This window comes from Rhopilema esculentum, chromosome 19, assembly GCF_057945365.1.
Source record: "Rhopilema esculentum isolate cy_ngs chromosome 19, ASM5794536v1, whole genome shotgun sequence".
NCBI lineage: Eukaryota > Metazoa > Cnidaria > Scyphozoa > Rhizostomeae > Rhizostomatidae > Rhopilema > Rhopilema esculentum.
This window is the reverse complement of record NC_142833.1, coordinates 4,081,160-4,108,945: the sequence shown is the minus strand read 5'-3', so window position 1 is coordinate 4,108,945 and position 27,786 is coordinate 4,081,160. Positions and strand designations below refer to the sequence as shown.

The window sequence follows — 27,786 nt, the reverse complement described above, 5'->3', positions numbered from 1 at the left end:
CATCCAGAAACGCTATTCGTGAAAAGTTTTTTCTTGCATTTTAGCTAAATAAACTAATAGACGATTTTCAACAATGTATTACAAACAAATAATTTTTCACAAGGTTAGCATGCATGTCTTCGGCTAGACGGCTACCAAAAACTACTCTACAACAATACGGGGAATGATATCTCGAGGAGCGAAAAGTTGCAAATACCCCCAGAGCAGTTACATTAGTTCAACTTCTATAGTCTGTCTCAAACAGCACGCGCCATTAGAAATATTTCGCTACCCGAATAAAATAATTCTGCCCTTACCTGTATCAAGAATAAGTTTTAAAACAAACAACACAATTATTAATTACATAACACTACAGTACTATCACGAACGAGAATCATGGAAGAAAATATAAGACAGAATCTCTTTGATTCGTGTAAATTTACAATAGAATTGCAATGTTTGTTTAAAGGTACTTAAAACGTAACGAACGTGCTGTCCCACGACCTTCAATTGAAAATTGCAATGCCAATTATGTAGACAGAATCCTGTTAAATCTATTGTTTCCCAAAGAGGATGAGCGCATTAGATTTCTGCTTATAGAAGGTGAATGTTTTTCAGAATATCAACTAAACAGTGAATCATTATGGTGTTACATAACAACACAGAACAGCCGAGGCTTTTTTAGATCAATAGTATACTCCGTTGAATTTTAATTAATATCTGGCCAGAATCTACTGAACTAGACAATCACTAATTTCCTAGCATGAAGGGGGGAAGGGTTCGTTGTCAAATGCCTTCTACCCGTTAGAGCGCTTGGGCTTTCGAGTAAACGTATTTTATTTACGCTGAAGGTTAGATGCGTTTTGGCATTTTGCAACAGTTTATTCCACTATTTTCCATTGTAGGCATGCAGTGACGGAGCCATGGGGGCGGGGGCGGGGGCGGGGGGAAAGTTGGTCCTTGAGATTCGTGCAAACCTATGTATGTTATTTAGATTGTCGCATTTAAATGACATTTCTTTGGGAGACAAAAGGTGTTTCCTCCAGAAGAAAATGTTTCAAACAGGGAAAAAGGCGTGGTTTAAAAATGTGTGGTCCCTGACACACCTTTTGTCCCCCCCCCCACTCATCCCAGGCTGGAGCCGCCACTGTAGGCATGTACTTTATTGCAAAATGTGGGTACGTGTCTGAAAATAGATAGGTAGCTGCACTGCATGACAATTGGTGAATCCTAGCCCTAAACCTATTTTGAGAAATATATACTACATATTGTCTCTTCAATGCAATATTAAACGTTTCTAAATAAGCTGACATGATCTATCAGGAAACCATTTGTTAGCTTATGCAGAGAAATTCTACATTGTACTATTAAGGCTGTCCATTTCAATTTTTATACAGGAAGTGTTTTTGATATTGTCTTTGCACACATTTGCGCACACAGCTTTGAAAAGAATTTCATGCCAGTTGTGCCTCCAGGAACATAACTGAAAACGTACCTAAAAGAAGACAAAAATTTACCGTTTTGGCCAAAGTTCGTGAATGTCACATTTACTTGGGCCATACAATATCGCTGAAAAGGACACTTTGTCGACCAAATACAATAGAAATTTCTCTATTCAGCCAGTTCATAACAAAATTCCTTAGGCAATATATACACTGAGTATTAGCTAAGGGCCTGTTTATAAGGTGTATGGGTAGCCCTTTTGCAGAGACTACTTTTGTATAAGGGATTTCCTCAGTAAGGCTCAGTCCAAGCAGGGCCGCCGAAAGGCGGCCTGGGCCCTGGGGCTAGGTCCCGGTTGGGGCCCTAGAGTCGGATACAAAATTTTTTCGAGACAACGCCCTTTATAAAATGGGAAACGCCCATTTTTTCCAAACGTTTGCGCACGTTTGCTTTTTCAGTTGCAAATTGATCAATGATATGTCTTAATCAATTTGTCTTGCTAGTTCGTGCTCGATCGAAAGAGTCACGAGGCTTGATAGTCTGTCTTGAGTCATTTTTAAACGTAAGCGGTTCTTTATTAATGCTAGTTTGTTGAAAGGGGCCCCAAAAATATAATATAGCTTTATGCAACGATTCTAAATGCAAACATAACTCACTTGAACGGGCCATAGATTAAAACAAGATTATATGGGTTACCTAATTTTTTATCAGGGCTCCCTTCCCCCTATAAGTACGATTTTGCGAACTCAGGAAAACTCAGCTTAAAAAATGAATCCGTAAAATATGTGATGTAAGGTTTATTCAGCTTTTCTCGGGGCCCCAGACTCAATAAATAAAGCTGATAGGCCTTAAATTCAAACAAGACTCAGTGTACGGACCCAATAAAATTACTGCCATCATTTTCGATATTAACAAATATATCTTTAAATGCATTTTGAATTTCTCAAAAGAAGGCATTTTAGAAAAAATTTTCAGAATAATTTGGGGGCCCCTTTCAGGCCGAGGCCCTGGGGCAAATTGCCCCCCTGCCCCCCCCCTTTCTGCGCCACTGAGTCCAAGTGCATTTCTTTATGTTTTCACTATCCGCTTTCACAAGCAAGCCTGGATAACCCTACCTCTAGGGCTATAATAAGAAGCGAGGTTGCCCTAGCTGCCAGGACAACTCCTCTCTTTGGGTAGCTTCATTTTCAACAGTTAGCTTCATAATGCAATTTATAGCCATCTTCCATACGATTAATTGACGTTGGGCCAGCTTAAAGGGTTACCCCATTTGTGAAATTTTGTGTGCAAATGCTAGCTATCGCTAGCGCTAACTAGCTGGAGAGGCCATGATTTAAATAAAAGCCCATCACAGTGAATTGTCAATAAGTTGACATTGGAATAAATAGGCCCTGAAGATTTTTAATGTAGGCTCGAAGAAAGGATTACCTCTACAAAACTCCTTGTTACATGAAAGTAACGAGGAACACCAAGTAACCCGGAACACCAAGTAACGCGGAACAACTTAATGCGATCACAAATTAACGCGAACAGATCCCGGCCCTTCCGTTTGGGATGCTTTCTATTATCCTCATTTTTCAGATATAACAATATATTCTAGATATAGCCTAATCAAACATCTGGCTATTTTCTGTAGTTTTGAAACGTTACATAAAAAATTGAAATGGGATGAAATTAACGAACGTTTTTTCATCGCTAGAGATTTAATAGCGGATGAGAAATTTACGCGGATATGAAACTAACAGGGTTTTGATTAACGCGAAATTTTTCAATTCACGTTCAATTAATGTACTGCCCTATTTTCGTGTAATAAGGTATTAGAATCTAGCACAGAATCCTAGCGGCAAATTCACTGCAAAGTAAAACTTTAGCACAGTCTTTAAAAAGAAATAAAAAGCTTTAGGGTTAAATGAAGTGATAATTACCAGGCCAAGGCAACAATCTGTAGGGTGGCAAATATTAATGTCAGCAGCGTCTTTTTCAACTAAAATGAAAATTCATAAAATTGATGAAACTGCACCCATTTAGAACGAACTGACAAACATCACAATAAACCAAGAGAAAACCCAAAACAATTATTTGTATTTTAAACTATAATTCATATACTTGGTAATATATTTCTCACTAGTGTGCATGGCTCTCAGATTCAATTTGACTGTGAATATATCTAAAATATTATGTGTTTTGTCTAAGAACAAAATACCAAATAGCTACGAAAATGATAATCAGTATCTAAATGGTCATTAAATGATTTGAAGAAAAATACTTACAAGAAGAGCTGAATAAAGAGTTGCAAACATTGTCCCAAAGTATGCCAGGGTGAATGGTAATCTGGTGTATGAGCACAAGTGTTTCATGTGGGCCACAGGACCCCACAGTACTGAAAAACTAAAAAAGACACATAAATAGGGTGAAAACTAATGGGATTTAGCAATTTGATAAAAACAGGCCTAAGACAGGGGAATAAAATTGGCAAGATAAGAGGGCAACCAAAAGGCCTTTTAGCCTAGTCCTAAGCAAACATGATACCAGAAGATGAAGATACAAAACTCTATTTAGAACACAGACATATGTTAACAATAAACATTCAGCTACAGAATTTGCAATTTCTTTATTAGTTTCTTAGTCATATCTAAAAAACATATTTGTATGTCCAGTGGTGGTTTTGAGTATTTCAGGATTTGGTGGTTTAAAAAAATTTATCATTCCTTATTGTGCTATTCAAATGGCCAAATTAGAGCCCAGAATCATAGTATATAAGTCTAAAAATTCAAAAATTTTCATTTTTCTGTGCAAGTCCATATCAAAATTTTTAAATAATTACTTAAAACAACTTTACATCAATACATACTTGTAAAAAACAAGATTATAATGGCTTATTTCAGAGGGGGGCTTATTTTAAATTTTTGCTTGGAAAGGAGAGGAATAGAGCTTTATGGTATTCAAGAGGCGGGCTTTATTGAGCACTTGCTATTTATTTGTGAGCTTCTTTAATTGGGGGAGAAGGGCCTATTCAAGATGAGGATCTATTCAAGACCTTTGATCCAATTATTGTGGTATTGATGTAATAAAACTACAGCATCTTTTATTGTGATCGGAAACATTAGAAAGAATAATAGAAAAATTACCTTCCTATTGTGAAAAAGCTTCCCATTGTGTACATCAAAACAAACTTTCTTGCTTTCAGAACCATAAACGGCATAAGCAAACCTGCCTGGTTAAAGAAATTCCTATCAAATTAAGCTAGCACTGGTACATAAATGAATCAAGGACAAAAATCAGCAGTAGCAAAATAAGGAAAAAAGCATTTAGATCCAGTCCATTCCATCTCACTTCTTGGAAAAAACGTTTTGACACACAGAAAAAGTTTTACTGAGGAAATGCACAGTGAATTTTGAATTACAAAATTTCATATCAAATACTGCTTACCATGCCAAAACAAAATATCCCCATCACAAGCAATGTGAAAAACCCAACAATTCTTTGCTTCTTAGACTGTTCAAACAAGATAAGACACACATCCATTAATGGTAATTTTGAAACATTTATTCTGATAATCATTCAAATAAGCAAACAAAATAAAAACGAATTGAATTACCTAAAAGCTTATGATAAGATTTTAGTGACTAACAAAGTAACACAAGAAATAGGAAATTCATTAAATTGACTGTAAGAATTGAAAAAAAATGCTGCAATATGGGAACTTTGAAAAAACTTTGAACTACAAAGAACTCCAAAGAAACATAAGGGGCATCTCTGATTTGTCTAGGAGAACATGCTTGGCAAATAAAAGTAAGAGATAACATAATTGATCTTCAAAACTGAACGTGAAAGAAATATTTCTCGATCCTGACATCACATTTAGAGACATAACAATCTGACTTTTTTAGAGATGCATTCTACTAAGAATCCGGTGACTTAAGTACTAAAATCTAACAAAATCATTACCCCCTTGTCAACCCCCAGAGAAAAAGTACCTCTACCTACCAGATATCTGAAAATAAATTTGTTTTTTCTTAAACTCTCAAGAAATACTGCACTAACATCAATACTTAACTGAAATACTACTTACAAGGCCAGGTAACCATGAATTCTCTTTGCCATCTTCTTGGCTATTTGAGAACCAGAATGTTTTCATTTCTTTTTCTGGATCATCAGCTGACTCTGTCTCAATATGGACAGCTGAAGAACCTTTTGCACTTTTATCAGACGAACCAAATAACTTAGTTTTTCCTTTTATGAAATCATCAAGTGTTGCTAGTTTGCCAGTCATAGGAACAGTCATTTGGAGAACCTTTTCATGTTACACCTAAAAATAAGACAATAAAATAATTACCAGGCAACCCTACATGGAATCAAAATGCATTTCTCTTCAATTTGATCTACGCTTCGGCTTCAAAAAATTGTTGGTCTGGGGTCCCTATTTACCAGAGTTTGAAATCTCTGTATGCCCTCTGCAATACAAAAGGTCCTTCCCCCTGTTTTTCTTTGTTTCTAGTACCTATGGTAACTCTGTCTGATGTAATATGGTGACTTTGTCTGTCTGACATTTTTGGAATTGGTCAGTCTGCAGAGTACAACAGCTACATGTTTGAGGTCACTAAAGTGCTGCGTGCCAAAATTTGAAATTGCACACTGAACTGACAAGCACTGGTCTAGAAAACTTCTGTTTGCATGTAAAAGATAAAATAATTGGCAAAAGGATGTTTTAATGTAGAAAACAAGCCTAAAATGTCTATTCGTATGTGGGATCTAGTCAAGAACTGTCACACTTTGCAAACTGGTAAATAGACCCGAAAGCACTTCGAAAGCTGTAAAGCATGAAATATGTGAAGTATATCAATGATCCTTTTGGGATGAAATGTTAGCAGAATTGCAATGCATTAAAAGTAATGTGAACACCTATCTTTCTTTGTAGCAGTGGCAGACACTTGGTCAAATATTTGGGGGACAAGCCTATTGCTTTCATATGTACATTATCTTTCAAACTTTTTGGGGAGAATCAGCCCCCCTCATCAACACCAGGTGTCAGCCACTGTTTTTAGTAATTCTGCTGAAATAGAGTTTTATAAACCAAAACTGTATATGAAAACTGAATGAAATAAGAGTGGAGCTAAATTCACAAGGCATTGCGTCTCACCAATGTGTTTTTGCTCCAGAATGCACTTTTATATATTAGAGAATTATCAGATTCAAATATCAAAGTATGCAGGGGGGGGGGGGGTGGCTGATATTCAAAATGAAAAAAATACAAATAAATAGAAAACCTGTCAGCCTGAGTTTTGAAGCTCTGAAATGGAAATAAGAAAGTTCTGAAAAAGTGAGAGGGCTAGCACCCCCAGCTCCCCCGACTCCATCACCTCCCAGTCTGCAGAGTATGGCAGATGCAGGCAGGTCAAGATAGTGAAGCATGCCAAATATTTCTGATTGCACACCAAATTTACTTTAGGGCTTTTAGCTAAACATATATTTGCACACCAGAAGAATAAAGAGAGGTTTGCATATGGAAAATGTGGCACTAATTAGTATTGCATGCTGATACCTCATCCAGAACTGCCATACTCTGCACCAGGGTGGAATCCATGTAGAACTCATGCCGGAAATTGGCCAATAAATTATTAAGCTGGGCCAAAAAGTCTAAATTTCAATGTTGCATGATACAATGCATAACTATTAAGCATCCTTTTCACTGGTTTCTAAGTCATACGTTGGCCCAAACACAGGCTGCAAACCCATCCACCTTTATACCAAAACACATTATTTGTTCTTCATTATACGCCAGTAAGCCAAGTAAATTATGAAGTCCACACCGGATATCTCCATGGATTCTACCATGGACTCTGCAGACTGGGTCACTTATAGTATATATAGCAGGTTGTTTGTGCACCTAAAATGCTCTAAGGGTGCACCTAAAAACTAGATCTACTAAATTGTATACTTTTAAAGTTGATAGTGCTTGTGCACCTGGTAGTTTTGGATAGTTTTTGCCACCTGCACTTGCAGCGCACCCTTGCACAGTGGCAGAAATTGGTGGGGTGTAGGGGGTGACCGCTCCCCCAGGTTTTGGTCAATTGTCTTTTTTGTCATTAAAATTATGTCATTTGTCAGCAAATTTGCTTGCTTTTGTGGGCATGGCCCCTCCCCCCACTTGAAAAATGAATTTCCACCACTGCCTTGGCGCACCTGAGATCTTGTCAAAATTGGCCATACTTAGCAAACTGGCAAAATCTCAGTCAAAAGTCTTTATACTTTAAGTTTGAATCAAGCAGCCTGGCTGGAAAACATGATGGATTTTTACAACACATAGATGCAATGCAAGCAACTGCTGTGACTTGTGATTAATAGCATTTTGGCAGTGTAGCATGGGGTTAAAGGCTTTAGATCTATGAACCTCAGTTGAAACTATTTTAGCTATGCTGGAAGTAGCTTGGGTTTTTGGATACAAGCTGCCACTGGTATGAAAATAATACGCAAGCACAAAATATAATCGCCTTTGCTTTTATATTTAGAAAAACGAGATTTTCTTGATTTGACCTGCAAGTGAAAAGAACTCTAGCTATAGTTAGCGCTAACTTGCAGCAACCTAATAAAAAGCAGTACCTAGCTGTATACATCAGACCACATAATAGTATAAATAGTTTTAAATATTACCTTTGTCAATATTCAAGAAAAATGAATTTCAAGACGTCCCTTCACTATTTACGTTTTGTTGAAGAAAGACTTCATGTGATTTGACACGTTTTTACATCCGCTACACAAAACAACAATCGACAACATTTCTTTATGCTGGAACGAGGCGGATGTGAATAAGAGGGAAATTGAAGATGGCTCTTTGATTAGTGGTTATGTTTACAATGGAGCAGGTTAAGAAAATTTGAACAGCAACAGGTCATGAATGGTTGTTCTTTGTTCAGTTGCAGTGGTAACATGACCAGTAAACTAGGAATGCCAATCAAAGAGAAAGGATCAGATTTGTTACTCGAAAGGTAGAGTTTGGAAGATGGAGGGAATCAAGAAAATTGCGTGTATCGGCGCTGGGTATGTAGGTGGACCCACGTGTTGTGTTATCGCTAAAAAATGTCCCAATATAAAAGTGACTGTTGTTGATCTAAGCCAAGAAAGAATCGACGCTTGGAATTCAGATGAGTTGCCAATATATGAAGTAAGTTGTTTCTAATGGTTATTGTTTGATCGTGTCTAAGAAAGAAGTATACTCGACAAATCCAATTTATTGATAAAAAAAAGTTGACGTTATCAAAAGCCAGTTACGTACATATATTAATAATCATCGATTAATTGTGCTATATACTAAAGAAAATAATAATTTGATACAGTTGCTCAGAAAAGTTAGTTAAAATTTTGAAAGAACGATTCTTTTAAAGCAGGAATAAAAAATTCATATCTAAAAGTCAAAAAAGCAGGTATGTTTTTGGATTGAAGTTCCCCGTTGGGCTGAGAATTTTTTAGCTTTTTATGAAACATAATGAAACATAATTTGATAGGAATGATATCAAAGCACTTTTGCTCTTTAAAAGCTTGATACATGATAAATTCAATGTTTAGTTATCCTCTACACTTGTTTTTGGCCTTCCCTAGTACCTATATTGGTAGTAAGAAAGATCTACACAAGCTGTTGATGATGGATTGTACATTATAAAATGAATGGCGCATGGTTAAAAGTAAAAGTTAAAACAAGTATTCGGTTATTTCTCTCCCGGTATTCAGGCAAACCAGATTCATTCAAAATTTCCTCCTCCCAAATGTAAGTTGTCTAACTTAAATACACTCATATTCCTTAACAACAACTACTATGGCTTTCATACAAATGGCAGAAAGACATATCCCTCCACCTATCTTGCTAACAGTAAACATAAAATTAGCGTTTAAAGATTGAACATAACCATTGTTATATGTATTGTTTTTCATGTGAGATGCCTGCACCTGTGCTAATAAATCTTTAATCTTTATCTCCTTAATAGCCAGATCTGTTTACTTTGGTCAAAGAGACCAGAGGACGCAATTTGTTCTTCACAACAGACATAGATGGAGCAATCATGGAAGCTGATTTAATATTTATTTCTGTAAGTAAATATATTTGTTTGACTTCTTGATAGCTAACACTGTTTCTTTATCATGAAAGTTTAGTTTTTCACGAATTGCTGTAGCAATACCTGCAATCAGTGCATGAAAACCATAATTGTTCATAGAATTCCAAAACCGTAGTATTAAACAAATTTCCTATATTTGAAATCACAGAATTTTTCTTCAATGGCTACTTTAATTAGTATAAAATCTTTTTGATGTTTATTTTTGCAGGTAAATACACCAACAAAAACATTTGGACTGGGGAAGGTAACTCTTAACTTACCTAAATGAATTTCTCTATCTTTAGAAAAGGGGCCTCTGTAGTACTTTAAATCCTCTGTAGTAAAGAGGCCAAAGTTTCCTGTCAAAACAACCAGCTCAATGCTCACCATGTTTAAACTCTACAATAATCATAAATTTTCTAGTTTTGATGTGATAGCTATGTCTCATTGAGGTAACCATTTGCTAGACTCACTGATACCACATTTCATTCATGCAATGTTTTCTATCTTTATTTAGGGAAGAGCTCCTGATTTAAAGTATATTGAAGCTGCTTCAAGGAACATTGCAAGAGTTGCAAAGGGAAAAAAGATAGTTGTTGAGAAAAGCACTGTGCCTGTTAAGGCTGCAGAAAGGTAATTGTTTACATATGTTTTTGTTACCTATAAGGTCTATCAGAAGTTCTTTAAATTCTGCAGAAGATCAACATACACTTAAATATGTGATAATACAACTGGGTTGGCATATGTATAAGTTATTTAAATGGAAATAGACATTGGATGTTCAAGATCAACCATTTCCTCTCCATCTATGTATGCTGTGAATAACACTTGAATGTGAATAACACTGAACAACACTGAGAACTATGAATAACACTTTAACTTACATAAATCACAATGAAACTTACGTAAACCACAACTTTTCAGCTCTACTAGTTAATCATAGTCTAGCCTCCTCTAACCTTTTTTACACCTGGTTTTATTAACAAATCATACTATTGTAGCTGTCTAATGCTATCAAAGTATATATTTGTCATCCAAAGAAATTTTTTTCTTCTTAGTATAAGTCGTATTGTGTCTGCAAACCAAAAGAATGGATTGTCAATCCAGGTATGTTGTGATAGAATAGACTTTTTTAATCCTAGTTTAGCTCTCAATCCTGCTCTCAAAAGCCTTGCACTCACTTTAAAAGTGTCTAACATTTCTTTTATAAGTGATTCAATAATATATTTAAACTATGTAGCTAATTGGACTCTAGAAAACGCTATTAAGATGCCAATTTTGTGGTTTCATTTATACTATCAGTGCATGGTAACACAATTAGATATGAACTTGGCCTAAAATTTAGTTTATAGTACGTATTCCTCTCTTTATATAGGTACTTTCTAACCCTGAGTTTCTAGCAGAGGGCACAGCCATCAAAGATCTTTTGTATCCGGACAGAGTTCTTATTGGTAAGTACTGATATCATGGACGTATATAGGCACCCCTTATACAACAGTCCAGTCCGACAGATGCGATCGATTGTGTGAGATAGAATCGACTCTTTCTCTTCTAACAGATGCAACAAAAATGCGATTGGCGATCATTGTAAGCCACTCATACGATATAAATGTGTCCCAGAAAGCATTTTCTTTGTTTTAACATGGTGCCGGTTTTTTGTAGCTGACATAAAATATGCGAAAGACAGAACTTTGTTTGCAACTTTTGTTTAGAATACATCGAGTTGTGTTGGCGCTTCTGGGGGCTAGATTCCACATATGCCACATGTGCAGCAGGTATGACTGGTTATAGAAACAAATCTGAGAGGATAAAAACGAAAGTAGAACGGATGTCTGTGTACCGCAGAGACTGTGATAAGCTTATGCACAAACTCTCTCCGCGAAAAAACTTGATGGTCATAGACAAACACTGGATTAAAGGCCGGATGGCCGGAGCGTTCATGCAAAGCTGCTTATTAAGGCTTTAGATCTGACACAAATCTAGAAACCTAGCTAGACAACTAAGGACTGTGAAGGACTGGTTGTGTGGAAAGTTTAAATGTTTAAGGGGCATGGCATGCTAAACGCCAAAAGCAATAAGGTCGATTGTATGGTTTTAAGAATATTTCGAAACTTGTACGGAGCTGATTTCCCTTAGTCATTCTGCTCTGGTTGTCCCTGTAGTTAAAAAATGTAGGAACACACAATTTTTTGGCACGTAAGAGACAAAAAAATGGGAATGCCCGCCTACCTTAGAACATACTGTCGCTTATACAAGTCTATCAAGATGAATTCATTGTATCGTAGGATAAAGACTGCACTATCGTTCTTCATCTAACCTCATATTTTGTTGTTGTACGTCTGACCTGAAAGCCATTCCAAAATATAGGCTAGATCCTGTTGTCAAAAACTAATACATCTTGGATTTATCTACCTGCTGAAATGAAATATTGAGAACAAGATCTATCCCCTTGACTCTTATTTGCTTTCAACCGTTGTTTGATTTCTACCACGAAGCATGCTACAAACACTTTACCTTTTCTGTTACATTGCATCAGATGATAAGATAATAAGATATCATCATCCATACATCACTTCTTTTAAAATATAGTACTATACAATTTTTGAATCATACGTAAAGCTGTTTATTTGCAGCTATATATAGTGTAAAATTTTAGTTTTGTTATTTATGAATAGGCTAAATGTGCTACTCATTTATATAACGATCAATGTAGGTAAATTGTACCAGGAAACATTTTGTAAATAAATAACGACGTTTTGAGCATAGCCCGTTACGTTATAGCATTATATTGTACCGCACACAATCTAGTATATCTATTCATTTATAGGCGGAGAACAAACGAAAGAGGGTCTTGCTGCCATCGATTCCTTGGCATCGATCTATCAACATTGGGTTCCAGCAGAAAAGATTGTGAAAATGAACACTTGGTCATCAGAATTATCGAAGCTGGTAAGCGTTCAACTTTTTATTATGATAAACATGAACTCAAATCCATGCTACGATTTTTTTAGATTGTAAAAACGGGCTAATTTGAAGGGATATCTCTCTATCTCTTTTTCCTACAGCCTTTTGGTTGAAAACATATGGAAATTGCCTTTGCCTGGCTTGAAGAGTGAAGCGAAAATATCTGTTTTTTTTTGCAATTTCGATTTTTTATGTATTGGTTTTTGCAAATTTTTTCCTTTCAATTTCACTCGCAAAAATTTCTAATTTTTATGTACAATTCCCGAATAGTTTCAAATAACATATCCGAGCTGCCCCGAACCCTTTCCTATAGCTTATGTCATGGAAGTGCACTGCTTGAGATCTCCAATATTGTATATCAAAATAGTTGTCACGATACTTGTCCTTTTTTAATGTTTCTATGTATATATTACAGATATTCTGAATATATTTCTAGCTGACATCCAAATATGGTCCTACTATCTAAATGTCCGTAATTGATTTAAAGCACCTGTAAACTTATCACTAATTTAAGGCTCTCTGACAAAGAACTACGAGCATTGGTACTCTTACAAGGGAGATCAAACTGAACTGTTATAAATGTCGGCAGGAAGAGTAGTTTAACAGTTACCCAATGATCTTGTTAAGCGTGTAACTCCGAGTTGCAACTTAGAACCGTCCTTTTCTATACAACAAAGTGTAATCAATATATGCTTTATATGCCATGGGTTAATCAATGCAATTACTATAAGGATTGCATGCTTTTATGTTACCTCTGTTCTCGCATTCTTTTGATTTCGACGAATAGTGCAATAATCAATCTTTCATTAAGCAGCCTTTATCCCTTTTTAGGCAGCAAATGCATTTCTTGCGCAAAGAATATCCAGTATAAACGCAATGAGTGCGGTTTGTGAGGCTACAGGTGCTGATGTAACCGAGGTTGCACATGCCGTTGGCATGGATACAAGAATAGGAAGCAAATTCCTGCAAGCGAGTGTAGGTCAGTAAAGGACTGTGTACTTAACTTCCCTTTAAACATGCGATGGCTAGACAATGTATCGGCAATCACGATTTTACAAGAATTGGTGTGTCACACCAAATTGCACATTAAGTTTTTTGTCTAGAGAAGAAAATTCTTACCCCGAATGGCTTTCACAGGAAAAAAATATTTTCAAATGTAAATTGGTTTCATTATCTTTAGACCGCTTTTTGCGCTGTACGAATTTTGTATTGTAGAACATCTCTGTTATCTTCCGGCGTGGCTTGTGTACATTTGTAATTCAAGATAAGATTGGAATGATCTGGCTTAAGCCTATTAAATAGATCTCTGAGACATATGTATTAGCAGGCAAAATTTCACATACGAATCTGTAGGCAGTTTGCCTCTACTTGAATCAAAACTTATAGATATGTAAAGATATATTCGATGTGATATCTTTAATAGTTGTTTACTCCCAATGTTTACCTTAGTATGAGCAGTTATTTTATCAGTTCTGATTCCGGAGTACATTGGACCCTCAGTTGTCGAGCAATTCTGATTCTAGACAGCCTACGCTAGAGATCTAAGTGATATACGTCTTGCTGAGGAAATATGAGTGATGTTTACTGATTTTCTGTTCTTGACTAACAGGCTTCGGTGGCAGTTGTTTCCAGAAAGATGTCCTGAATCTCGTTTATCTTTGCGAGGCACTGAATCTGCCAGAGGTTGCTGCATACTGGCATCAGGTTATTACCATGAATGAATACCAAAGAAGACGCTTTGCAAATAGAATCATTAACTGCCTGTTCAATACCGTTACGGATAAGAAGATTGGACTTCTTGGCTTTGCATTCAAAAAGGACACAGGGGATACTAGGTTAGTGGTTTAAGTTTGTTGCAAGCGTTATGTGAATTCATACTAAAGAGCAGACTTGCTCAGAGAATAGTTCATACCCTTTGAAACCAATGCTCGAGAACAATATTGAAAGAGAGGTGCTTTCAATATAAGGAGAACAGAAAATTAAAAGGAATAAGAACTTTAGGCCATCTACATCAACGTAAACATGTGAATCTAAGAAATATCCTAGAATTCAATTTTTCTACCAATCTTACTGAAAAGCACCAATACCAGCAACACTAGCCTGGACTTGAGTTGGGGCTACTACAACTCTAAATTGTGGTAAAAACCAACCTGGGAAAGCTAAAGTTTGATGTGTCCAGCCACACTGGAAAATCCAAGCTGGCAAACCGAATTAAATCTATTGATATGGATATGACTAAAGTATTGGTGATCAGTGACAATGAAAATGTTTCGTGAAGCAAATCTTCAGTTCTATGGGCAGGATATCCACACAAGGAGCTTATAAATTCTGTCAGACTGTTGCGGTGATATATCATACGCTACTGATGTACAGAACAGGACGTTTCTAAGCTGCTTCTCCGAGTTTGACGCTTAATGCGACCATCAGTACACAACGGAAAATAGTAATTTGTTTAAGTCATGTCATAGATGTTCAATGTTTTGAAAATATAGGATAATTATTCACCTCCTTTTGCTTGAAATTATAATTACTCACCTTGTCGCTTCTTGTTTCTATGTATACCGTTTTTTCGTGCAACAGAGAGTCGCCGAGCATTTTCATCTGCAAGTACCTTATAGAAGAAGGAGCTCAAGTGGCCATATATGATCCTAAAGTTTCAAAGTCACAAATATTTCTGTGAGTATCCTTATTAATTGGTTTCTGAATTCCTGGAGTTTGTATATGGAAGAGTATAAAGTGTTTTCAATTTTTATGAGCAATTAAATCGCGAAATTGTTTTTCTGTCTGAATGCGTTTGCTAAAGTGCTTTTATTTGTTTTGTTACAGGGAACTGACTGATCCCAGTCTTGGTATGGACCCTGAACGAGGTATATCTAATCCTTCATAAATATGATTTCCATGCCCGACCTGGCTTTATTACAATTTTTCTTCTTTTCTCCTTCTAAGCGAGCCCGAAAACTTTATATGACCCTTCAAATCATTTGCTTTCTGCCAAAGGATCAATTTTCTTGCGCAAAGACTATGTATGCTTTCCTGCTGTATGCTAAAGAATAGTGTCACGTCTTACCATAGGCCCTTTCTTACGTATAACACAGACTCGCTATACCATTTGATAAATACACTCCTTTATTCCTAGTGAATCGATGTTTGTGTATCATCTGTGTAGTATCGTTTTACAGATTACCCTAAGGTAGTGCATTGGAGGAGTCTAAGGTGTGGGTAGGAGGGTCCTGATAACTATGTATTAGCTTGTTTTAGATAAAGGAGCCTTTTGTTTAATTTTCTAACCTGTTTTGAAGATCTATACGTCTGTCTATTTGTAGTAAAGAGGCTGGTAAAAGTTTTTCAAAGTCCTTATGAAGCAGTGGAGAAGAGTCATGCACTTGTGATTTGCACTGAATGGGACGAATTCAAGGTTTGTTCAACTTAATTCCTTTTCTAATGTATTGTTTTCGACGAAGAAAATGTATTTCTTACGTAAAATCTTATTGGTCTGTTTTGAACTGCGCAGGATCATATTGGCAAAGTAGTGCAAAGTTAAGAGTAACATATAGGCATGTTATTTAGAAAGCTTCGCATTATTTTAATGATAAGACAGCTAAAATGCTCGAATCAATGACCAATCAATGATCGAAGCTTTGATAACAACTTGATTTTCAGTAAAACTTTGATAACATCGGGAGTTCAGAAATTGATATAAACACCTTGACCATCACCTCAAACAAACAGTAAGGTGCAAAAACTATATAGAAAATACACAAACTGTGAACTACAATAGACTATATGTGCGTCCTTACGTCCTTAAGAGTTCAATACAAGCTTCTACAGGGAAACCTCAATATAGCGGGGACAATTAGAGCCAGAGCTACTGTCCCTTACTGGGGGTTTAGAATGTTTGAGGGTCATTTGGTCAAAAGCTTTGATGACTATAAATCTTATGATACAGTAAAATAACGACTTTGTGCAATAAATTAGTATTTGGAACAGCGCTTCGATCATAACTCTTCATCAGGTAAAACAGAATAGAAGGAGAAACGGTTAAAAAGAGAATAGAACAGTAGAATCGAAACACGCACAACTTTATTGATTATTTATAAATCTTATGTTTGAATATAACGGTTGTCTGGGGGCTGGCATTGTTGAATGGTGTTCATGGGTAGATGGTGGCCATTGTTAGGAGGTGTCCGCTGTTGGGGATGTCCGCTGTTGGGGATGTCCGCTGTTGGGGATGTCCAATGTTAGGGATGTCCGCTGTTGGGGATGTCCGCTGTTGGGGATGTCCGCTGTTGGGAGATGTGCGCTGTTGGGAGATGTTCGCTGTTGATATCCATTGTTGGGATATATTCATTGATGAAATTTCCCCATTGATTGTAGAAGGTTTTTCTGTATAATACTCTGTCGGATGATGTTAACTCTACGTTTTTAGCCCTAGGCAGCCACCAACTTCCGAAGACAACCTTTCTAAATTAACTTTGCCACTTTCCACACTAAAACTGCCATTTTATTCAGACCCTAGATTACACTCGCGTGTACCAAAGCATGTTGAAGCCTGCTTTTGCGTTCGATGGGCGCCTCATTCTGGATCACAAGTCTTTGACTGACATTGGATTTCAAGTCGAGGCTATAGGCAAAGTGCTGGAAAATGGTGACCCTATGCCAATAGAACAGTCATTTGTTTCTTAAAGAAATTTATTAGCATCGTCATTTTAAAATTTTAACATTTTACTGAATTTAGGCAAAGTAACCATATTTCCTAATGTACAAAGTAGCCTCGAAAACTGTGGCAAAGAATCATATTTTATCCTTCAATATTTTTATGATAGAATGAAAACTTGTATTAGATATATAATATTGATATCATTGCGGTTGGGATATTTAAATAATTTCAATTTCTGTGTACCTCTTAGTGTAGAAACATAAAAAAGGTCTGTATAATCCAGGGACCAAGGCGCTTTTTAACAGAATCTGAGTTTCAAGTGCATTTTAGGGATGTACTTGGTATTTAATTAGCAACTAAACAATAATAGTTTGCACTAAAGATTTCTTTTTTATCAAAAGAAAATAATAGGGTATGAAAACACTATAAAAAGTGAACCAAATATTTTTGCAAATATAATTTTGTGCAAAACTGTAAGCCAGCAAGTTTTAATTGTTAATGCAGCTGTTGTAATGCCCAAAACTTATACTTTAGGAAAAACTATTACCCATGGGGAAAAAGATTAGACTTGGAAAGGCGAGAAGCATCCTATCCTCGATATCGCGAGAACAGCTACCCTTGGTACTCGTTTGCCGACCCCAAAGGGAAGGTCATTCGAGACATCCGAGATAGCTGAATACAACTTTGCTTGTTACAGGGGGATCTTTTACGATGTAAATGCGTTCGTAAAATACAAAACTGATGTATTTTCTGTTCTTAGCTAAACTTTAGAACTTTATTTACAGACACCCATCTGAGGACGAAATTTCATTAGACTATTAGATGAGGTGACTTTGTTTATACCCAGGTGCTGGTCGAAAATAGACATTGTCATACTTTCGTGCATTTTGTCATCTTTCTCTTTACATTTTGACACGACATTAGTCATATCTTGCAGATTTATTGCAAATCTTTGGCGATGTTTTGATGACAACAGGTTCTATTTTGGACATGAAATGTTCTCGATTTTCGAGCCCTATCTGATACTGCCTGTTGATTCAGTATGCTTCAGTAAGGTGATGGCCAGAATACTGTTATTGTCTGTTTGGTATCCATGTCTAAAAACAATAAAGACACCTTTGTAGAATCTTTAAGAACATTGTCGTGCTTTTCTCTCTGAGCATGCGTTTTGCACGGGCATGCGTTTTTGCGCGGGCATGCGTTTTTGTGCGAGCATGCGTTTTTGTGCGAGCATGCGTTTTTGTGCGAGCATGCGTTTTTGTGCGAGCATGCAATTCGTTTGGTGAATCGAAGTGTAATGGCGGCTGAGCAGGGCCTAGCTGTGTGTTGTCTGAAGCACATATACGTTAGTCACACATAAACAAATCAAAGCTTATAGACACGTGATGAATCCATAAGCTGAAATATCAATCAGTAGGTTTTGTTATACTCCATTAATTTACATCAACAAAGACTACCAAACAATACTGAACGGAGCATGGATGAATATAGCAACTTTGCAGCCATCATATTTAACAGTAAGAAAAATCCATCGACATTTTTAAATCAAGATTCAGTCAGTGGGATTGAAGAGCCAAGCTATGTAATGAGTTACCAAGGGAAATAAGAAATTCATCGTCTACATTCTCATTTATGAAAAATTATAAATAACACCTATACACCAGTATGTGAACCTTTAAACTTTTTATTGCGTTTTTTTATTCAGACATGATCCCAAAAGTTAGAAAAAGGAAATGCTCTATCCTCGATTAGTTTATCTACTGAGAGAACCCCTCCTTAAGAAATACAATCTTCTACCAATTTACAGTTATTTTCCGTTTATAATCTTTTGTCATCTTGTTTTGCGATTTTGTTAATTGTTGCATGTTAAATGATTTTTGTATGTAGTAGAATTTTAAAATGAAGGGAAATGAAGAGCTGCCTTGCAGTTAGAGAGAATTTTAGCATATGATACCGGCAACTAAAAATTATTTGATCTTGCACGGCCAAATTGGAACTACCTCATAGAGTTTAAACACAGTGGTTTTTATACGATGCTAACAGATAAGAGATGAAATATTTCCCATCCCAGGTAGTTTTGGGAAGACGGAAGGCTTCAGTCATCCTGAAGTTGGCAAATCTCTTGTTTGTTTTCCCAAGAAACATTCATTTCTTCTCATTGAATTTTTATATCGAAATCATAACATTTGTAATTAGCTCTTGTTGCTGTTTATTTAACTTGCAAGAGTAGAATAAAACTGTAGTCTGGCCAGTGAAAAATGAACATTTATTTGGGCTAATCATTGTTATAATTAAAATTTTTATTAATCATTTCTTCGCCGGAATGAAAATGCAGGTGTTAGGATCAGAGCAAAATTGTATGTTTGTGTTGAAAAAAAATTGTCTCAAATCCTTTCAGTGTTGAAATGGTGATTCTAAAAGGAAGGTAATAATTAATATTTTTGATTTCTATCAATATGACGTATCCTTGCGAAAACAGTACTAATTTGAAGTATAATTATTGCAAACACTCGTGTCTCTTCGTTTAAGTTTCCTTATCCCTATCCGGAAGGACAACAACCATCACAGCATAGTCTGAGTCACGTGATAGATATATTTTATTTTGAATCGATTCTGCTGCAAGCCAAAAGCTAAAGTCATGTTTGCTTGGTAAGCAACACCTGTTCCAATATTTAATAAATTCCATATTACCTGAAAGTAAGATTTTGTAGTCCCAGTCGTGTCATGTTTAAACAGCTTTTTATGGTGAGATCAACACTTACCTGTTGCCTAAATCTATTTAAATCAAATCTGGATGCTATTTCACACACAGAATTTATACTAGGCCTCCCTCAAAGAAATGGAAGGCTGTAAGCTTTTAATTATAAGTCTTGCGCTGTTCATCAATTTTTCAGAGCAGAGACGGATTGATCTTCGTGAAAACGAACTTGAATTTGATGAAATTTTATCCTCAAAATACCGTGCTCAATTTGGTAATGATGCAATGGTACCTGAGCAGGAAGATGCATCGGTATCCTTTCAAAATTCAAACATGTCTCCCGGAGAGAGTATTGATGATATCCCAAAGGTAAGGAACAGTTTTGATGAAAATACAAGCGTCTGGGACACAAAAAACAGATTTAAAGCTACGAAATTTATCAAGCCTTTAAACGAGCCACCAAAATTCAGTCAGCGTTCAGATGAACCACCAAGATCAAAAGAGCGTTCGGATGAACCACTAAGATCAAAAGAGCGTTCGGATGAGCCACCAAGATTAAATGAGCGTTCGGATGAGCCACCAAGATTGAAAGAGCGTTCGGATGAGCCACCAAGATTAAATGAGCGTTCGGATGAGCCACCAAGATTGAAAGAGCGTTCAGATGAGCCACCAAGATTCAAAGAGCGTTCAGATGAGCCACCAAGATTCAAAGAGCGTTCAGATGAGCCACCAAGATTAAATGAGCGTTCGGATGAGCCACCAAGATTGAAAGAGCGTTCAGATGAGCCACCAAGATTGAAAGAGCGTTCAGATGAGCCACCAAGATTAAATGAGCGTTCGGATGAGCCACCAAGATTGAAAGAGCGTTCGGATGAGCCACCAAGATTAAAAGAGCGTTCAGATGAGCCACCAAGATTCAAAGAGCGTTCAGATGAGCCACCAAGATTGAAAGAGTGTTCAGATGAGCCATCAAGATCAAAAGAGAGTTCGGATGAGCCACCAAGATTAAAAGAGCGTTCAGATGAGCCACAAGAGTCAATTCTAGAAATAGAGGGCAACAGAAAGTCAAGGGTAATAGCAAGAAGAAGTGTCGCGAGGGATTTAATCCGAAAGACAGTCAGAAATCCTAGAAACACCAAGGAAGAGAATGAAGACCAATATAAAACTCTCGATAATTTGGATGATGCAATGATTGCGGTAAGATTTGTACTTAATCATTTTGGCAATACTTTGGCCTTTCTGTCTCAAGTTTGAAGTTCTTTCTCATTTTCCCATTAGGCCAATTTTTGAAAATTTATCTCAAATATGAGTATTCTTTCAATAATGGCATACCATTTGTGACCTACGAAGTGTTGCTTGCTACTCTCAAGGTGTACTGCAGGGATAGCGAGTGGCTGCTGCCCGTCAGCTGCTTTTTTCATTTATAATATCACTTCATTACTAATAAAAGCACCAAATAGCCAATCGAATTCTACTGCATATGATCAAAGTCACTATCAGAAATGGTTTCTTTCATCTCTTTTAAAGATGGAATTAGTCATCTCTTTTAAACAAGGAAGGAGAAAAGTGAAGTGCTTTGAACTTTCAAAAATATCTACTTCTTTTCTAAGATGCATTTTTGCCCTGCCCTGCTGGTGTATAAGGTGTTAGCATTAGGTGGTCGTATGTAGATAAACCCAGAATGAGGCTATGGGCATTACAGCCCTTGAATGGAAGCCTTTAGGCCCTGGTATGAAGGTAACTGGGATAAACTTTCGAGCATGTTTTGAAAAAGTCTTTTGACTGTGTGACAATTTGATTGAAACTGAAAGAAAATTTTCTACAAAATGTAGAGCATTTTGCCAGGCCTAACAGGAATGGATGTTCTAATCCACAAGCCATTATTTTAATAGGGACGAAAGGCACGAACTCAAGAAAATACTCAGGTCTTTTACTCAAATTTTAGTTGATTAAGCTACTCTCTTCTACACTCACTACGTAAAATTCTTCTACACTCACTACAAATTATCAAATGAGACTAAATTTTCGCGAGACCAACATAAAAACACCTTTATGCTTCAGTCTACCTATTGGTTATTCATCAAAGTCGAGAATATTTACTAACCAATTTTTACTACAGGAGCTGAATCCATCTGAAGCTGTGCATGCTAAGGAGGAGGATGGTCAGTGTGTTCAACCGAAACTGAAGTTCTGTGCTGATTCTGTCAACTACCCAATCTCCAAGGTAGAAATTTCATATTGGATCCTCACTGAGTTCAGAAGCACATCTTTCTTTTGTTCTTGTTAATTTTTTGAATTGAAAAGCACCAAGGCAACATTGTCGATAATAAGAAGGATGGTACTAAATCCACGAGTAAAATGATTTAGACTTGTTATTCAACTTAAAGTTTTCAAACGATTAGGTGCAATAAAAACAAACGATTAGACTACAGACAAGACAATCCTTCCTTTGCTACCTCTAAGTAAGACTGAACATGTAGCAGCACAGCGGGACTCATACCAGCAAGGGAATGAGCCGAAGGAGCTAAGCTACCATACCTCAGTAAGATGTGTCTTTATGATCGATTACATATTCGACGTCAATTTTCTTTAGACCAATGGGTCATAGATGTGACTCACCTTTCGATAGGTTATAGCCAATGATATAGAAGCGCCTCTGTATCATTGGTTATAGCTCATGGAGGCAAGGCTTCGATGAGGCCTATATCAAACAGTAGAGCTGGCTTTAGTTTAAATAAAACGAAATAAAGCATAGGGCTTAAGATAAGTAAGTATACATTGATATAGAGAAAACTGGATATTTTAGCATATTGATTTTCGATAGATTCATAAAACCAAAGTCCAAAAGCAAGATTGGCAGAATTTTTCTTGTCTAGACTTCCACTGACTTGTGCTAAGAATGACGCTGTTTTTTCTAGGTACAAATGAGCCTCTTCTCTTTCTACGAGGCACTCATTGAATCTGACCTCGATGTGATGACCATCAAAAGTGAAGGTGCTGTGGGAACCTGTCGCGAAGATTTAAGAAAGCTCCTGTGTAGAGATAGGTTTCCAAAGTGCAAAGGAGCGCATGTTCATTGGAATGGACTAAAAGATGAATGTGTAAAAGCCATCGACAAGTGTCAACAGAAAGTTCGCTATCAGTTGAGGAAGATAGACTTCTGTCTTAAAATGAATGATGGGACAGTGCCATTAGATTCATGTGAGTGCTTTGAACGTTGGAAAGTACAACTGATTTGTAATGATTACGGCACTACCTTTTATATCAAGGGTCAACATTTTTGGGATCAGTTCCTTTTTCTCTACATCCCTGAAAAAGTTCCTGTTTCTAAAGGCTTCTGTTTTCTGAAGTAACATTTGTTAAGAGACGTAGTGAGCATGGTCTTTAGGATCAAGCATATCTCAAGTGACGTTTATTCTTTGTGGGGTGCTTTACTCTCTTTTTAGATACCATAAGTCCTGTCTGAATCGCTATCCAAAGTAGTTTAGTGTGCTAGTTTACTTCTATTAAAGTCGTTTTGTGCACACATTTACACTCAGGGAGCTACTTTTTCGTGAATGCGCTCATAAACATGTTCTTAATTGCTTATCATTTGACTTAATCAAAACTTTCAGGCGCTACTCCCATTGAAAACATTGATAACAAACAATGCAAGATGGGACCAATGGACAGAGTTTCACCATGGGACAGGCATTCATCTATCGAAATTGACAATCTGTTGGAAATGCAGAAAGTGTTATTCAACCCGTCAGATTCCTGCATGAAAAGCTTATCGACCTATCTCTGCTACCCAACCACAACGTGTATTGGTCGGATGAAAGCAAGTGATCTTGTTAACAGACATCAATCCCAGTGTAAATCGGCCCTGAAATCTTGGTAAGTGACATTGAAGGAAACCTGTTCATGGTAGTGAAACTGGTTTTGTTTTCTGGATTCATTCTATTTTTGGTGTTTTTACTTGAAAATTTGTCAGCAATATTGGAGTTTTGATATCCAAAACATTTTATGAACCGGAACAAATTGGGAAATATCCCTTTTCTTGCCAGTGATGGGTCCCACACTCTGATAGTAAGGGTTCTTTAAGGAAAGAAGAGTGTATGTTAATCTTCTGTATCTTGTATTCTCTTCTCTTTTTCTGGTATTTTTTGTAACAGCCATCGGGTAGATATTTACCATTTTATTGCCAGTGGTATTGTTGTTGTAATTTTTTAGTTATTAGTAAATTGCTTGAGTCTCCATGATTTGGTCCTAGAATTATAGTCAAAACTAGTCACAGAAATATTTTGTGAGCGATTCGTTGCCACTGCATCTGTCTACAGTACTTTATCCCCGCTTTCTTGACGCTTCGGTTCCCAGGAAAATAAATTGCTTATTAGAATAATAAGAAAATATTAAGAAAAAATGGAAAATTGTCATATTTTGTTTTCTGAATACACAGTAGCTAATTAAAATGACCTGACTTTAATGTACTTTGTCTAGAGGAATTCTGCAAACATCTTTTATTACATTGATTGCCAGACCTAGAAACGCTTCTTAATTTTTCATTCATTTCATGTTGTTATTTTTTTCAGCGCCAATACTATGCTGAGCAGAGGGATGCAGATTTTCTTCCAATGTCATTAGCAATCTGTGCAAGAATATGCAGATATTTTCAAGCTTTGCATCTCTTTTTGGTGACGGCATCAGATTTTAACTGCTCTGTTAACCTTCTGCTTTATTCAGCTTTTAATAGCTATGATATCAATAAAAACATTTCGATATGGGTAATTTTCTGCTTTACCAAGGTATAGATTAAGGTGTAGAGGGTTTACACAGGCTTCACCAAGAGAAACTCAACACTTCAAAGCTTCATATCGACATGTTAGCTACTCAAGTTGATACAACGAGCGAAATGTTCACACGCCACATAACATGTAGGCAAGGCTGATGACGTCACATGTCACTAGGAAGTGATCTAGAAAATGAAATAATGAGGAAATGAGAAGGACAAACATAAGGGATTCTTTTTCGTTTTGAATGGCTTCAACATAATATAAAAATCGGATAATGCAAATGTTTCCCCGTTTTTGGGACTTTTAAGTTGCAATGTGGGAGAAACCTGTACTCACGAAGAGATAACTCAGCCAATTTGTAACACATTTAACTAATTCCCCACATTCAAGGTGTGTTCTTGATGTGATCAGGTGACTACATCGTATTCCGACTGCGTTCGGTGTGGTTAATCTTTCGATTCTACACTTTTATTCTCTTTTTAACCGTTACTCATTCTATTATTTTTCACCTGATGAAAAGTTATGCTTGAAACATCGAAAACATATTTAACTTCATAATATACAAAGACGTCACTTAATTATATCAATTTTCGCTAGAAACAAGTAATGGTAGCCAAAAAACTCTTAGAATTCTAAACAAAATGGGGAACTTTCAATAATGTCATGAAACAATGTATCTCAGATGTTTTGGAGGGTATCATGAAATTCTAACTTTCTAGGACAAGGTTCCAGTCTTAACCCTATAATGAAGTCTTTCAAAGGGCTAAAAACTGGCGTTTGTTGCAAAAAAATTTCACATAATTCTTAACGAAATCCAGGTAAAACAAAGAATGTCATGAATCCATGTATCTCACCATGAAACCCGGTTTTTATTTTTCTGAATTTTTACTTTCTTGGGAAAAGTTCCTGTCTTGACCCCTATACTGAAGTTTATAAAGTCTTTTTGATAACAGCATTGACTTGAAAGTGACTATGGATCTGTAGAGCTGTTAAAATACCATATTACGCTACGCCTGGGTTTTTCTTATGAATTTTTCAACTTTTTTAGGGGCATTATTTCCAAGGTGGTGTTTAAAAGAATGGCTTTTCATACTTCACATTTAGGAAAAACACCAATAGCATAATAAGTTACCACAAATAGGTTTGGCTTATATTATCTCAACGAAATAGATGAAAACATCTATTAACATCTAATTACATAATAACAAAGTAATATGTTTTTGTCTACATTGATTGTTCCACATATGCATACGACGAATTCTTTCTAAGACTACTAAACAACAGTCCTGCAAACCTTTTAAGTCTTGCTACCAGCAGGATTGATCTGCTGGTAGTAACTGTTCTGTTTTGTTAAAATGAAAGGAAATTTCCAAAAAGATATTGTTCATTCGCCAATTTTTTATCTGAGGCTAGACATGTTCCCCACAAAGTTTTTCTAATCTTGAAAAATGGTAAAGTGATTATAAATGGTTATTTGACGCAAAACAAATTAACTATATTAGATCAAACTATAAGGAAATATTTTGAAAAGCCACGAACACGCAACCGTAAAGAGAATTTGGCCCACGCCAACTGTTTTTTCTTCAAACTCGATGAGTCCCCTTAAAAAGAAACCTAAAATATCTACTCTTAAGAAACATGTAGTCAATCTGTAGTATTTAATTTATAATGATTTCTTCTTGAGAACATTTTAAGAGTTGATTCCACTCAGTTTTAGCCTCGCATGAACTTTATTTTAGCAATATTTCTTGCCATCTAGTGCACCTACTTAGAACTGTAAGTGACTTGGATTAACAGTATGACTATAGTATGAAGAATCGTCAGCAAAACGAATCGTCAGCAAAACGAATCGTCAGCAAAACGAATCGTCAGCAAAACGAATCGTCAGCAAAACGAATCGTCAGCAAAACGAATCGTCAGCAAAACGAATCGTCAGCAAAACGAATCGTCAGCAAAACGAATCATCAGCATTTCAATGTCAGCAAAACCTTTTTCTACTGAAACACATTCAACTTAAGTACATAAAAAGGAAAAAGAAAATAACAGAAAAACTTCGGGTCAAGGTGGATTGGAGATTCTAATAAAGGTATATGTCACGTTGGATGAGCCTGAAAAATTGTAGTGGCTAAAGTGAAAGAGGCCTAGTATTCTCTGAACGAAAAAAATGCTGATGACTCGAAAAATATTTTACAAGAATTAAGATCTAGGGATTTAGAAAAAGGAGGATAATGACGAAGATGGGGAATTTCAAGCGGAGATAGTAGATAGTGAGGACATTCTAATGTTATCAAAAATACTCTTGTGGCCTAAAACTAAAAAAATTGTTTTATTCTTAATAGAACTTGTGAAAAGAACACTTTCCTGTCCTTCCGTTTTGGACGCTTTTTATCATCCTCATTTTCCAGATATAATAATATATTTCAGATATAATCTTAAAATGTAGCTATTTTAAGGAGTTTTAAAACGTTACATAAAAAATTTAAATGGGATGAAATTAACGAACGTTTATTTAACGCCAGACATTTAGTGACAGATGAGAAATTTACGCTGAGAAATTTAACGGGGTTTTAATTAACGTGAAACTTTTCAATTCGTTACCCCTCCACTACGCCACTGTGTATATTTTGCATTTGTTTAGTTGTTGCCAATAAATACGTTGATTCATTCCGTGTCCTTAGATTCCCCTCAAATGTACAAAATCATTACCACAGTTCCAAAGAGAATGAATTCCCTATTTTCACCCAAGTACGGGACCCTTTGGCTATTCCTGAAAAAATTCTTTATACATTTTCAATATTTTTATCTGCAAAGAATGGTTTTGAAGACTCGGTCCATTTTGTATGTGAGTCGGTCAAATTTGTCCTGACACCTCCTTAAAAAATTTCATAAGAATGGACCATTTGACAATTTCGATATACTTTGCTTTGATAATTTTTAAATATAAAATAATGGCAAGATATCATCATGAAAAATGAAATAATGTCATCCCCCCTTATAAGGCCTCAAAAATACTGTAGTATACTCCTGTTATAGTCACACCAAATCACAGAATAGAACGCCTGCAAACTTGTGACTATAAACCGAGTCTTAGGTCTGTAAACAGGGTTCGTTGGGCCTAAATTAAATAGCTTTGCAGATTTGGATTTGATTTGATCTGATTGTAACCAGTAATATTTTGAGGGTAAG

General features: G+C 36.2%; 3 protein-coding genes across 3 annotated transcripts; 2 read left to right on the top strand and 1 right to left on the bottom strand.

Annotated features, from left to right (window-relative positions):
• Positions 1-21: 21 nt before the first annotated feature.
• On the bottom strand, positions 22-8,224 carry LOC135688572 (uncharacterized). Its single transcript, XM_065205484.2, has 7 exons — positions 8,074-8,224; positions 5,495-5,731; positions 4,852-4,917; positions 4,551-4,636; positions 3,693-3,810; positions 3,348-3,406; positions 22-1,474 (listed from the first exon to the last, which is right to left on the bottom strand). The coding sequence occupies exons 2-7, from the start codon at positions 5,705-5,707 to the stop codon at positions 1,369-1,371; spliced, it is 648 nt and encodes a 215-aa protein (XP_065061556.2). The 5' UTR covers positions 5,708-5,731; positions 8,074-8,224; the 3' UTR covers positions 22-1,368.
• Positions 8,225-8,274: 50 nt separating this feature from the next.
• Positions 8,275-17,528, top strand: LOC135688556 (UDP-glucose 6-dehydrogenase). The gene is made up of 13 exons (XM_065205463.2): positions 8,275-8,584; positions 9,402-9,503; positions 9,739-9,774; positions 10,027-10,142; positions 10,568-10,616; positions 10,885-10,960; positions 12,337-12,458; positions 13,305-13,452; positions 14,083-14,308; positions 15,054-15,149; positions 15,300-15,340; positions 15,797-15,888; positions 16,983-17,528. The coding sequence occupies exons 1-13, from the start codon at positions 8,423-8,425 to the stop codon at positions 17,154-17,156; spliced, it is 1,440 nt and encodes a 479-aa protein (XP_065061535.2). The 5' UTR covers positions 8,275-8,422; the 3' UTR covers positions 17,157-17,528.
• Positions 17,529-17,680: 152 nt separating this feature from the next.
• LOC135688552 (uncharacterized) lies at positions 17,681-25,849 on the top strand. The gene is made up of 5 exons (XM_065205454.2): positions 17,681-21,025; positions 21,948-22,052; positions 22,747-23,029; positions 23,443-23,704; positions 24,400-25,849. The coding sequence occupies exons 1-5, from the start codon at positions 19,970-19,972 to the stop codon at positions 24,449-24,451; spliced, it is 1,758 nt and encodes a 585-aa protein (XP_065061526.2). The 5' UTR covers positions 17,681-19,969; the 3' UTR covers positions 24,452-25,849.
• The last annotated feature ends 1,937 nt before the right edge of the window (positions 25,850-27,786 follow it).